Source organism: Salmo trutta, chromosome 3 (assembly GCF_901001165.1).
Source record: "Salmo trutta chromosome 3, fSalTru1.1, whole genome shotgun sequence".
Lineage (NCBI taxonomy): Eukaryota > Metazoa > Chordata > Actinopteri > Salmoniformes > Salmonidae > Salmo > Salmo trutta.
This window is the reverse complement of record NC_042959.1, coordinates 26,380,719-26,392,180: the sequence shown is the minus strand read 5'-3', so window position 1 is coordinate 26,392,180 and position 11,462 is coordinate 26,380,719. Positions and strand designations below refer to the sequence as shown.

The following is an 11,462-nucleotide window of genomic DNA, read 5'->3' as shown; positions in this document are numbered from 1 at the left end:
CACTCAGTCTGGCCCTTGGCCATTGGCAGAGTTTGGCAGGCTAAGCCCATCCAGAGATTCTCTAGGGTTGTGTTTCCTGAAAGTGAACCTCTGTGGGCCATTATCACTGACGTCTGCACCAAGACGGCAAACGTAGCAGACAGAAAAGAATGCCTGGTAATTGCGTTGTAGCTAGGTGATTTGTGGCAGAGACAAAGGATTTGTAATTTGCTGTGTTGAAATCTGATGAAATAATGTGCAATGGGTTGACGTAGGTTTTAGAACAATATGAGTCATTGGCTGTTGATTTGGGATAAGAATTACGATCATGATTCTTAATTGCTATTCGGTCCGTTTGTACTTGTCTGATTTGTGATGTGCTCATAACCATTAGGCCAACCTGTATCTAGAACCACAGCCACTTTACCAGAGCACAATTTGGTAAACCACACAAAACTTGATGTATATTGTTAAGATACGTTTATTCTTGAATTGTCCTACCTTGTTGCAGATATAAGTAGCTTCAACAAATATAGCACTTTGTAGGTATGTATGTTTACAAAAAGGAATGAAATTATGAAAGTGTAGTGCTTTACAGTTCATCAAAACTTTGAACAAGATCAAGCAAATCAAATACAGAAAAATATTGTTTTATAATTGCAAACAAAAAGTATCATTTGAATTAATCAAGAGCTACAATAAATGTAAGCTACAATAAACTACTTCATAATTTAAACAGCAGCGACCTGTCTTTAAATATAGTCTAAGAGTGGTGAAACTAAACACCAAACTTAATTGCTTAGATTTTCTCAAGAATAACAACATACAATCATATCAAAATTAATATTTAGAGCATCGGGCAGAATCCTATCTTTAGATCTGAGTACAAAGCATAACTTTTAACATTAAAGCATACATTTGACAAGTGTGAATTAGGTGGATGTAAGTTAGATTTGTCCCTGTGCACATACAATTGTAACATACTTATCAATGCTGAAGGATACTGAAGGACACAAATTAAATACTTGGATGCAGCCCATTCAATTTGCATCCTAATTCAAAGTATATTATTGTGACTTAATTTCAGACAGTAAATGCATGGAAGTTCCCTGGAGGGCTCTCGGATCCAGGAGAAAACATTGGTCAGTGATGCAACCACATAACATATACCATACATAGACAATATCTAAATGCATACACACATACCTATTCATATGAATGTTTACTTTTTGAAACTACCTCCTCAGACATTCATATGAACTACACTCAAGCATATATCTAAACAATTTTAAGACTTAAAACAGACTTCAAATAAACGTTTTACTAGTTACAAGTTCAACTTGGTTTTTTTAAGCAGCTTTTGATACAAAGCCCCACCTACTGAAGCAGCGTTGTATGTGACTAAAGTACAATCAAATTCCCTTTTTAGAACCAAATTTCATTTTCATGAATTACAATGTAAAAATGTTGTTAAGGGCGCTCACATTGTATGACACAATTTTTATTTGTGTCCAGTGAGCATTATCATGCAGTCAGATAAGATGTACAGTAATGGAGTTTTCAAAACAAAGATGTTTAAAGAACAGTACAAACATATAAAATCTCCTTTTGTTCTGCTTGTTTTCTTTTTCCAAGCCTTCACTGCGGTCCGTGAGGTCTTTGAGGAGACTGGAGTCCGCTCAGAGTTCAAGTCCCTCCTGAGCATCAGGCAGCAGCACAGTCTCCCAGGTTCTTTTGGTATGTCCAGATGTACATCATCTGCCGCCACAGCCCCCTCACATACGACATCAACTTCTCCACCCAGGAGTGCCTGCGCTGTGAGTGGCAGGAGCTAACCGAGCTAATCAAGATTAGCTCCACTACTCCTATCACTAGCCGCCTAGCCAGGCTTCTGCTTCACGGCCTGAACCAGGGCTTCGACAAGATTGACCTGGCTATGGAGGAGCTGCCAGCTGTCTACTCAGGGAGGTTCTACCAGCTGTACCACAGGGTGCTGCCTCCAGCACTTAAACACTAGACCTGAGGATAGGACCTGCCTAGCCTAGTGCATCGACGCTAATGGCACGAACACGTCAGTGCTAGTCATATGAGCGTGTGGATGGCCTTTCACCATAATACTTGAAGTGTATATTTATGACAGACTGGAATAGGTTTTTCTGAACTGTTACACGGGAAGGAGGGTGTAGCCAATGGTACCGATGATGATCACTGTAAAGGACATTTTTCACAAATCACAAGACGTACATACCTCTTGTCTGTAAAGATAAAAATATACACAATTTGAAGAAATAGGCTACTCTGTTTGGGAAGAACCTCAGGGCCACTAAGCTCTAAAATCAAATTAATCATTCATATGTTCAGATTGAGAGGTGCAATATCATATACTGTAGTATTGTACTAGGTCTACTGTTTGTGTTGCAATGACTTTAGAGTAATGGTGTGCTCGATTTATCTTTGCCAACCCAATGTTCTATTTAAAAGTTGTATCAAGTAAAGTTCTGGGCATGACCAAGCTAACCTGTACTGCAGTGCAGTAAAAAGTACATTTTTAAAGCCCAGAGCTACTAAGTGGCATCTTGTGTGTTATCACTTTCTTTTTCGTCTTAAATAATGTACTTTCAAAATTGTTAAACCAAGAAAAATAAGCAGAGTATCAAAGTACACTAGAATATTTGAAGCAGCTCTAGTCAAACTCACATTATATAGTTGAATTGAATTGCCGTTAAAGTACCTAACTACAGGATGATTATGTCGTCACAGTCATTTAATAAGCTCCATTGTATTTCTTCATGTCCTGTCTGTTTGTGTGCAGCCAGGCTGACTTTCAGATTGGTACGACAAGGTGAACTCAGCGTCTGGCCGACATGGGGAGAAAGAGAATGGCTTTTTGGCCGGGTCCAGTTTTGGATCCTGACTTGTACTGGCCAGTCCTTTTCAGTGCAACATACATTTCAGGGTACTTTCGAGAGCGGTAGGTGTTGTAGTTGTTACTCTCCAGCCTCTCCATGAAGTAGCATTCATCTGTTGTCCGTCTCTGTAGAGAGAGAGAGAATGTTCGAAAGATATGAGATAGCAAATCAGAGATCAATTTACAATACATTTGTTAATCCAGTTCTATTATTCTTTGATACACTTGATACACTTTCATATTGTAAACTGAACCAATGATAAATGTCAATGAAACTCTTTTGAAAACTTGTCTTTGTCTTATGAAATAAAACTTAATGGGCAGGATTCTCAAACCCAGATGAATAAACCTACTCTTGAACTAAAAGCCATGTTCAATGGGGAATGTCCACCAGTGACAAGCTTTGGGCAATGATGGTTATTTATATTATTAAAAAAATCCACATTTCATGTACATAACTTGAGTTTAGCCTAGGTCTTAGCAGCCAGGGGAAAAGTTGAAACAAATGTTTAGTCATTGTGATATCCCCTAAATAAGCCATTTCATTTAGACAGAATGAAATATAGTTGATTTTTACATGCTCTGTGGAAAAAAGGGAAAAGCTTGCAAAGCTGACAAAAAAATTATTTGATTAACCCAGTAAAACACATCAGACCTCAATACCTCCATTGTTTCAGTGGAGATTCCAGAACAGTCTGAACTCCTGTTTAATGTCACACACTAATGAAGATATTTTTCAATAGTTTTACTAGATGTTTTGCCAAGCCAAAGATGTGTGAATAATCATCCATTCTTAAATTAGCAAAACAAACTGTCAGTTCAGTTCTAGTGGCCGTGTGCAAGAAATAGATTTGCTCATGTCCAATAGAAATGAAGTAACTCCCAGTTTTCTACCCTCTGACAGGTTTTTGTTATTATATTTTTGTTATTACATGAAATAATGGAAAATATAAATGATTATTCCTGTCCACACTGATTTTGTGTTCATGTGGAAGATCTGATGACATCAATCACATCTGGCTGAAATATCTCTTGATAGCAGGGCCAACAGAATTCCCTGCCCTATCCAACAACTGTTGTCCATTCAACCATGGCTACCTAGTATAGAGGATCACTTTTATGGCCCTACCTAACCCTACATGGAAGCAATCCCTGGCACTTATAACAGGCACACAGAACAAAAACAGTTGGAAGAAATTCAGAGGGGAGCAACACTGGGAAAGATAAAAGGGTATTCATTTACATTGACTACAAAGTTCAATCCCTATGACCTAATATCTGAATATATATAGACTATCCATGCCGACATGGAAGGCAGTGCTAAAATGGAAATGTAAAGTGAAAAGACAAAGTGAGAAGTAATTGTTAAATGACTAGAGTGTATTAGAAAGTAAGCTCTATCTTTACAGATGATTCTGTGCATAAAGCTGTGAGTGGGGCTGAATAAGGACAAGTACAGAACAACATACAGTACCTCCAGCTTCCAATTTAAACCTGAACACAACAGTCTATTTACAAAATGCTAACACCAAACTGGAACTTTCCCCCACCCTGAGAGAACGTGTGAAAACAGATCCTGGATGATTGACCACATCAGTGAAGGTGCCATGTCTGTAATGTGTCTGCAAGTGTGTCCATTGCCTAGTCTGGTTACTCATTAAGGAGAGACAGGAAACACACCAGTCAGTTATCTGCTCTGACTTCTGCAGTATCCCAGAAGTACCTCAGTTCACTGCTACCACACTAACAAGTGTAATACGAAAGCAAAATCTGTTGTCAGTGTGTATGACAAGATAATATTTGCTTTCAGCATGAACTTAATGAAAACCTTTCATCTTAGGCATGGGACTGTCCCTGTTAGAGTAAAGCATGAGTTGTAGACTATGACAATACCAAAACAGATGGAATGGAATTGCTTTGGTAACTACACTGCTCAAAAAAATAAAGGGAACACTAAAATAACACATCCTAGATCTGAATGAATGAAATAATCTTATTAAATAGTTCTTTCTTTACATAGTTGAATGTGCTGACAACAAAATCACACAAAAATAATCAATGGAAATCCAATTTATCAACCCATGGAGGTCTGGATTTGGAGTCACACTCAAAATTAAAGTGGAAAACCACACTACAGGCTGATCCAACTTTGATGTAATGTCCTTAAAACAAGTCAAAATGAGGCTCAGTAGTGTGTGTGGCCTCCACGTGCCTGTATGACCTCCCTACAACGCCTGGGCATGCTCCTGATGAGGTGGCGGATGGTCTCCTGAGGGATCTCCTCCCAGACCTGGACTAAAGCATCCGCCAACTCCTGGACAGTCTGTGGTGCAACGTGGCGCTGGTGGATGGAGCGAGACATGATGTCCCAGATGTGCTCAATTGGATTCAGGTCTGGGGAACGGGTGGGCCAGTCCATAGCATCAATGCCTTCCTCTTGCAGGAACTGCTGACACACTCCAGCCACATGAGGTCTAGCATTGTCTTGCATTAGGAGGAACCCAGGGCCAACCGCACCAGCATATGGTCTCACAAGGGGTCTGAGGATCTCATCTCGGTACCTAATGGCAGTCAGGCTACCTCTGGCGAGCACATGGAGGGCTGTGCGGCCCCCCAAAGAAATGCCACCCCACACCATGACTGACCCACCGCCAAACCGGTCATGCTGGAGGATGTTGCAGGCAGCAGAACGTTCTCCACGGCGTCTCCAGACTCTGTCATGTCTATCACATGTGCTCAGTGTGAACCTGCTTTCATCTGTGAAGAGCACAGGGCGCCAGTGGCGAATTTGCCAATCTTGGTGTTCTCTGGCAAATGCCAAACGTCCTGCACGGTGTTGGGCTGTAAGCACAACCCCCACCTGTGGACGTCGGGCCCTCATACCACCCTCATGGAGTCTGTTTCTGACCGTTTGAGCAGACACATGCACATTTGTGGCCTGCTGGAGGTCATTTTGCAGGGCTCTGGCAGTGCTCCTCCTGCTCCTCCTTGCACAAAGGCGTAGGTAGCGGTCCTGCTGCTGGGTTGTTGCCCTCCTACGGCCTCCTCCACGTCTCCTGATGTACTGACCTGTCTCCTGGTAGCGCCTCCATGCTCTGGACACTACGCTGACAGACACAGCAAACCTCCTTGCCACAGCTCGCATTGATGTACCATCCTGGATGAGCTGCACTACCTGAGCCACTTGTGTGGGTTGTAGACTCCGTCTCATGCTACCACTAGAGTGAAAGCACCGCCAGCATTCAAAAGTGACCAAAACATCAGCCAGGAAGCATAGGAACTGAGAAGTGGTCTGTGGTCACCACCTGCAGAACCACTCCTTTATTGGGGGTGTCTTGCTAATTGCCTATCATTTCCACCTGTTGTCTATTCCATTTGCACAACAGCATGTGAAATTTATTGTCAATCAGTGTTGCTTCTTAAGTGGACAGTTTGATTTCACAGAAGTGTGATTGACTTGGAGTTACATTGTGTTGTTTAAGTGTTCCCTTTATTTTTTTGAGCAGTGTATAAGGAAGGTAATGCTTACTTACCGCTCCAAACAGTCTTCCATCTGCATTCATGGCCAGATAGCGGTTGGCTGAGACCCCTTTGATTACTACTTCCCCCACTGAGGTCGCCTGGAGTTGAAGCTTATCTGAGGAGGAAAATTACTTTAGTCTCAGAGTGAATTGATAGCAACTCCATTGATGCTATTTGTTAGTGGTGTTGAACAAGGACGGATAGAGCAGACAATTATACTGAACAAAAATATAAACGCAACATGTAAAGTGTTAGTCCCGTGTTTCATGAGCTGAAATAAAAGATCACAGAAAAGGTCCCATATGCACAAAAAGCTTATTCCTCTCAAATGTTGTGCACAAGTTTGTTTACATCCCTGTTAGTGAGCATTTCTCTTTTGTCAAGATAATCCATCCACCGGACAGGTGTGGCATACCAAGAAGCTAATTAAACAGCATGATTATTACAAAGGTGCACCTTGTGATGGGAACTATAAAAGGCCTCTCTAAAATGTGCAGTTTTCACACAACGCAATACCACAGATGTCTCAAGTTGAGGAAAAGTGCAATTTGCATGCTGAATGCAGGAATGTCCACCAGAGCTGTTGCCAGAGCATTGAATGTTCATTTCTCTACCATAAGTCGCCTCCAATGTCGTTTTACAGAATTTGGCAGTATGTCACAACTGCAGACCGTGTGTAACCACGCCAGTCCATGACCTCCACATCTGGCTTCTTCACCTGCGGGATTGTCTGAGACCAGCCACCCGGGCAGCTGATGAAACCCTAATAAAACCCTTTTGCGGGGAAAAGCTGATTCTGATTGACTGGGCCTGACTTCCCAGTGGGTGGGCCTAAGCTGTGCCCCTGCCCAGTCATGTGAAATCCATAGATTAGGGCCTAATTTATTTAGTTTAATTGACTGGTTTCCTTATATGAACTGTAACGCAGTAAAATCGTTGAAATTGTTGCATGTTGCGTTTATATTTTTGTTCAGTATCTAGCAGAGGCAAACAAGTTGATACAATATTTTTTTAAATAAAACTTCAGATTAGCGAGATAAGCATTCAAAGTTGTGGTTCACATTGTTTTCACATTTTGAGAAACAATATTGATAACGCCGTAATAGTTATTGAAAGCTTGTATTTGGTTGAAGCGATCATCTTGTAAATACTCCAAACGTTTTGTGGAGTCAGATAAGCGTACGTGTGCTGCGCCAACGGAGCATATTTGAATAGCATATTTATAGCATAGTTGAAAAAAAACGAAACTAAAATAGAGTTCTTATCAAACAGACCTCATAAGGCAAGATAGTACATGATGATACATTATAAACTTCTATATAAGAGACATCTGTGTGCACTTAGGGTTTGTTTAATGACTAATGTCATGAAGATCCATTCCTCTCTGAAGGAATACATAATTAGTAGTTGTTGCATGCAAGGGAGCATCTAGTGTTTACTGAACATCTGTACAGCAGGTCTAGTTATCACATCCCTAAGTGAAACTTTCGGCAATGGTTTATTTCATCATCCCTTGCTTTAATCATATTGAGGATGCAAATGTGCGTATCAACAGAGTCCTTTTCAATGGTTCTATTTGAATGAATGGTCATGACAGAACGTGTAGTTTAGTGTATGGGTTTAGTGTAGTGTATCCAGTTTAGTGTATGGGTTACTACTATGCTTATAGAATATTGTATATGCCTTGTTGATTGAAGATAAATGTTGCTGTAAAGTAAATGAGATGCTAATTGTTTTTCAATAATTTAAATGGGCAATAGCCTTTTCATTAAAACTAGTCAGTCTCTTGTCTCCATTCTGACTATAGTAGTTCATTGCTTGTGATGATTTTTGGACAGCTGTTTGATAGCACCTGTTCTAAGTCCCATCCCCTATCTGTCACTCAAGGATCTACTGAGCAGTGCTTCCTGTGACGAAAACCCCCTCTTCTACATGGGCCCCTTCTCCTCCTCCCAATTACTGATGCAATCTGAGAGACATACACTGAAGAAAAAACAACTAGATTATCAGTGAGTTATGAGGTGGTTTCAATGTGTGAGGTGGTTTCAATATGTTGTTGCATGTTAAATTTAAAGCTAATCAATGATACTTTAATATTACACTGAATTGATAAGAACACAAACCTAGAGCTTCAATTTCTATCAATGGCCTTTATGTGGACTCGAGTTGGTCTATCTATGTGTTAATGCACATTTCACACGAAAGCTACATCATATTTTAATTCTGGACATTTGAATTACATGTGACGTCATAGCAGTGACATTTAAAGAATGGCCGTGTTACACACATCAAGATGACTTGAATGAGATGAAAACCCACCACATTCATGAAAGCACTTGGAAAGGCGAATGTAAAAGAACTACCCGAACGACTGTCATTTGAATGCTGTAGAAGCCATAAATAAACACACTCATTCGTAAAATTCCCTTCAGTCCTCCATGATTTCCCTCACGGTTACGTCCCTGTTATCCTTTAAACGTATAAAGAAGCTTTGTCTGCCATGCAAGGGACTGGAACTACTTACTGTGGGGGTCGTTCTTATCTCTGATCCCGTCCACGCTTCCGTTAGAGTTTATCCTCAAGAAGTAGCCTCCGTTTTTACAGTACAACCTCTTGGGCTCCTTAAAGTTTCCTGGAAGGAAGCCGCCACTGCCTCCATCTTCAGGTGTGGCGGGTAGAGTGGTGATTTCTCCTGTGGCCATCTCCTCTTCCCTCTATCCTCTTCCCTGCTGCTGTGCTAACAGTGCAACAGCCCCACAGTAGCCTTATGCTAACTGCTGTCCCCTCCCTCCCCCAGCGAGCCTCACAGAGCCTGATTTTAGTTAACCCCCAGGGTCAGATAGTTTGTTTGAGAACACCCCTCTGGTGCAGCATGCCCTCTACTCCCAAGCCGAGAGGAATCTAAGCGCTAGCAGCACTTGGAAAGGAGCTTGTTAGCCGCGACAGCAAGGTCCACCCCTCTCTAGCCTCTTCTCGTTCCTTTAAGAAAGTGCTAAGAGTTGCTATTCGAGTGTAGTTTGTATGGGGATCCGTGTGTTCCACCTTCCATCGTCTTCTTCCTCCACTCTTAAGCGCTGAAATGTTTACAGCAGGGCAGCTGGCTGAAATCTGGGGAGACTTTCCCTATGGGCCTCAGTTCGCATGCGCCCTCCGAGGCAAGCACACACACACACACACACACACACACACACACACACAGATTTGCACAAGCCCACTTTTACGTTCTAACTGAACCAGCCAACCCTACACAGCACAAACAGAGAAAGGAGGGTAAAACTGGGGCTTACTGATTGAACTGCGTCATAAGAGACCCTTGGCTTGTGCAACCTGAGTGGTGGCTTCAGCTTAGCTTCTTAGAACTTGTGGGTAGAATCAGTGATTATGTGCCACATTATTGAAGAACAAATGAAATATGCAGCAGAAAGTACAACAGAGTAAATTACAATAGCTTGTCTAATTTAATTCAAGGAAATATGTAAATATTGAAGATTTGAAAGGGCCCTTCACATAGAAACTCTATTTTGAGTTGTGAACTGTATGAAGCAGCTCATTTCAATTCTGCCATTTTGATATGTTTTACTTTTAATCAACTTTAACCAGAGTCAAAACTATGAATGTCTGTTTTCAGTGTGCACTAGACAGATACCAGAACACAGATTACTGTACGCAGGGTTGATCATATCATTTTGATTAGATGCATGCATATCAATGAAACATTAAACCACAGGCCGACCACAATGACACAGCACAAAATATTAATTTCTATTCACTTGGCTATCCTCAGATGGAATGATAATCGTGTGCCAAGGGAATCATTTTCAGACACTACTTCACATACAAATGCATTCATCTCCAGGTACACTGTCTCACTCTCTGTTTGCCATGATGAAGCATCAGGCCTTAGCTTGCTTCAGACACTCCTCCAATGTAGGTTGGGTTGTGAGCAGACACATAAAAAAAAACTGGCCGTAGTTTGAACTTCCAAATTTGCCACTAGTTTGGTGTGACCCATTTCCTTCTCAGATGTCATGTTTTCATTGGTCATCACACCCCCCACCCATTCACAGCAACACCACCACTGAGTGATGCTTGAGTTAAAATTCCTCTTGATTCCAAAGTAAAGCCCTCACCGTCTCTGTTACGATCCCTATGGAGCACCTTTGTTAGACTATGGCCAATGGAAATATGGTCAGTCAAAACAAGGTGACAAGCTCATAATTAAAGTTTACCGTTACATAAAAACAAGGCAGCTCCTGGGACCTAATAAGAAATGTTGTGGATTATACAGATCTGACAGACACATTTACTTTGTCTAGAAATGTTTATTTTTCTGCAAACTATTCTATGTTATGACAAACAGGACCAAGCAAGTCATGAAACCATGTCCTGTTGGCTGGGACTTAGACCTATACATTGTTCGAAGTGCAGACACATAGGCAAATAACACAAAGGAAGCAAATAGAGACTCATGCAAACACTGACAGAAAAAAATATTTCCCTCGGCCATATCAGTGACACTTGAACAGTGCATTTATTGTTCATTGGGTTTTAGAAGATGAGCTATGATCTTCCATTTTGAATGCAATACTGTGAACATCACCTCAATAGCCTATAATGCTCACTTTGTAGTCAGTGATAAGAGGTTAATAAAATATGACATCACATGCTATGCTTCTGGGCTCCCAAGTGGCGCAGCGGTTTAAGGCACTGCATCTCAGTGCTAGAGATGTCACTACAGACCCTGGTTCAATTCCAGGCTGTATTACAACTGGCTGTGATTAGATGTCCCATAGGGCAGCGCACAATTGGCCCAGTGTCATTAGGGTTTGGCCAGGGTAGGCCGTCATTGTAAATAAGAATTTGTTCTTAATCGACTTGCCTAGTTAAAAAAAATGTTTTAATCAAATGCTTGTTCTATAACTTTGGCTCTGGGTCGAACGTATAATATAACTTGTGCACGAGGTGGGATGTAAGATGATTTACATGTAATTCTAGGATGGGGATAAGCATGAAAATATTTACTGAGATCTGAACACACAAGCACCTCAGTGAC

The 11,462-nt window shown here is 41.2% G+C and overlaps 1 protein-coding gene and 1 pseudogene across 1 annotated transcript; one reads left to right on the top strand and one right to left on the bottom strand.

Annotated features, from left to right (window-relative positions):
* The first annotated feature begins 307 nt into the window (after positions 1-307).
* LOC115165180 (nucleoside diphosphate-linked moiety X motif 6-like) lies at positions 308-2,075 on the top strand (annotated as a pseudogene).
* A 313-nt stretch (positions 2,076-2,388) lies between these two features.
* Positions 2,389-9,590, bottom strand: LOC115171295 (fibroblast growth factor 2-like). Its single transcript, XM_029727985.1, has 3 exons — positions 8,934-9,590; positions 6,421-6,524; positions 2,389-3,013 (listed from the first exon to the last, which is right to left on the bottom strand). Exons 1-3 carry the CDS (start codon positions 9,109-9,111, stop codon positions 2,828-2,830), a joined length of 468 nt encoding a protein of 155 aa, XP_029583845.1. The 5' UTR covers positions 9,112-9,590; the 3' UTR covers positions 2,389-2,827.
* Positions 9,591-11,462: the final 1,872 nt, after the last annotated feature.

Coding starts and splice junctions, on each gene's coding strand:
- LOC115171295 (XM_029727985.1), bottom strand. CDS start 9,111: ATGGCCACAGGAGAAATCACCACTCTACCCGCCACACCTGAAGATGGA. Junction 6,525..8,933: donor AGATAAGAACGACCCCCACA/GTAAGTAGTTCC, acceptor TTTCCTCCTCAG/ATAAGCTTCAACTCCAGGCG. Junction 3,014..6,420: donor ATGGAAGACTGTTTGGAGCG/GTAAGTAAGCAT, acceptor CTCTCTCTACAG/AGACGGACAACAGATGAATG.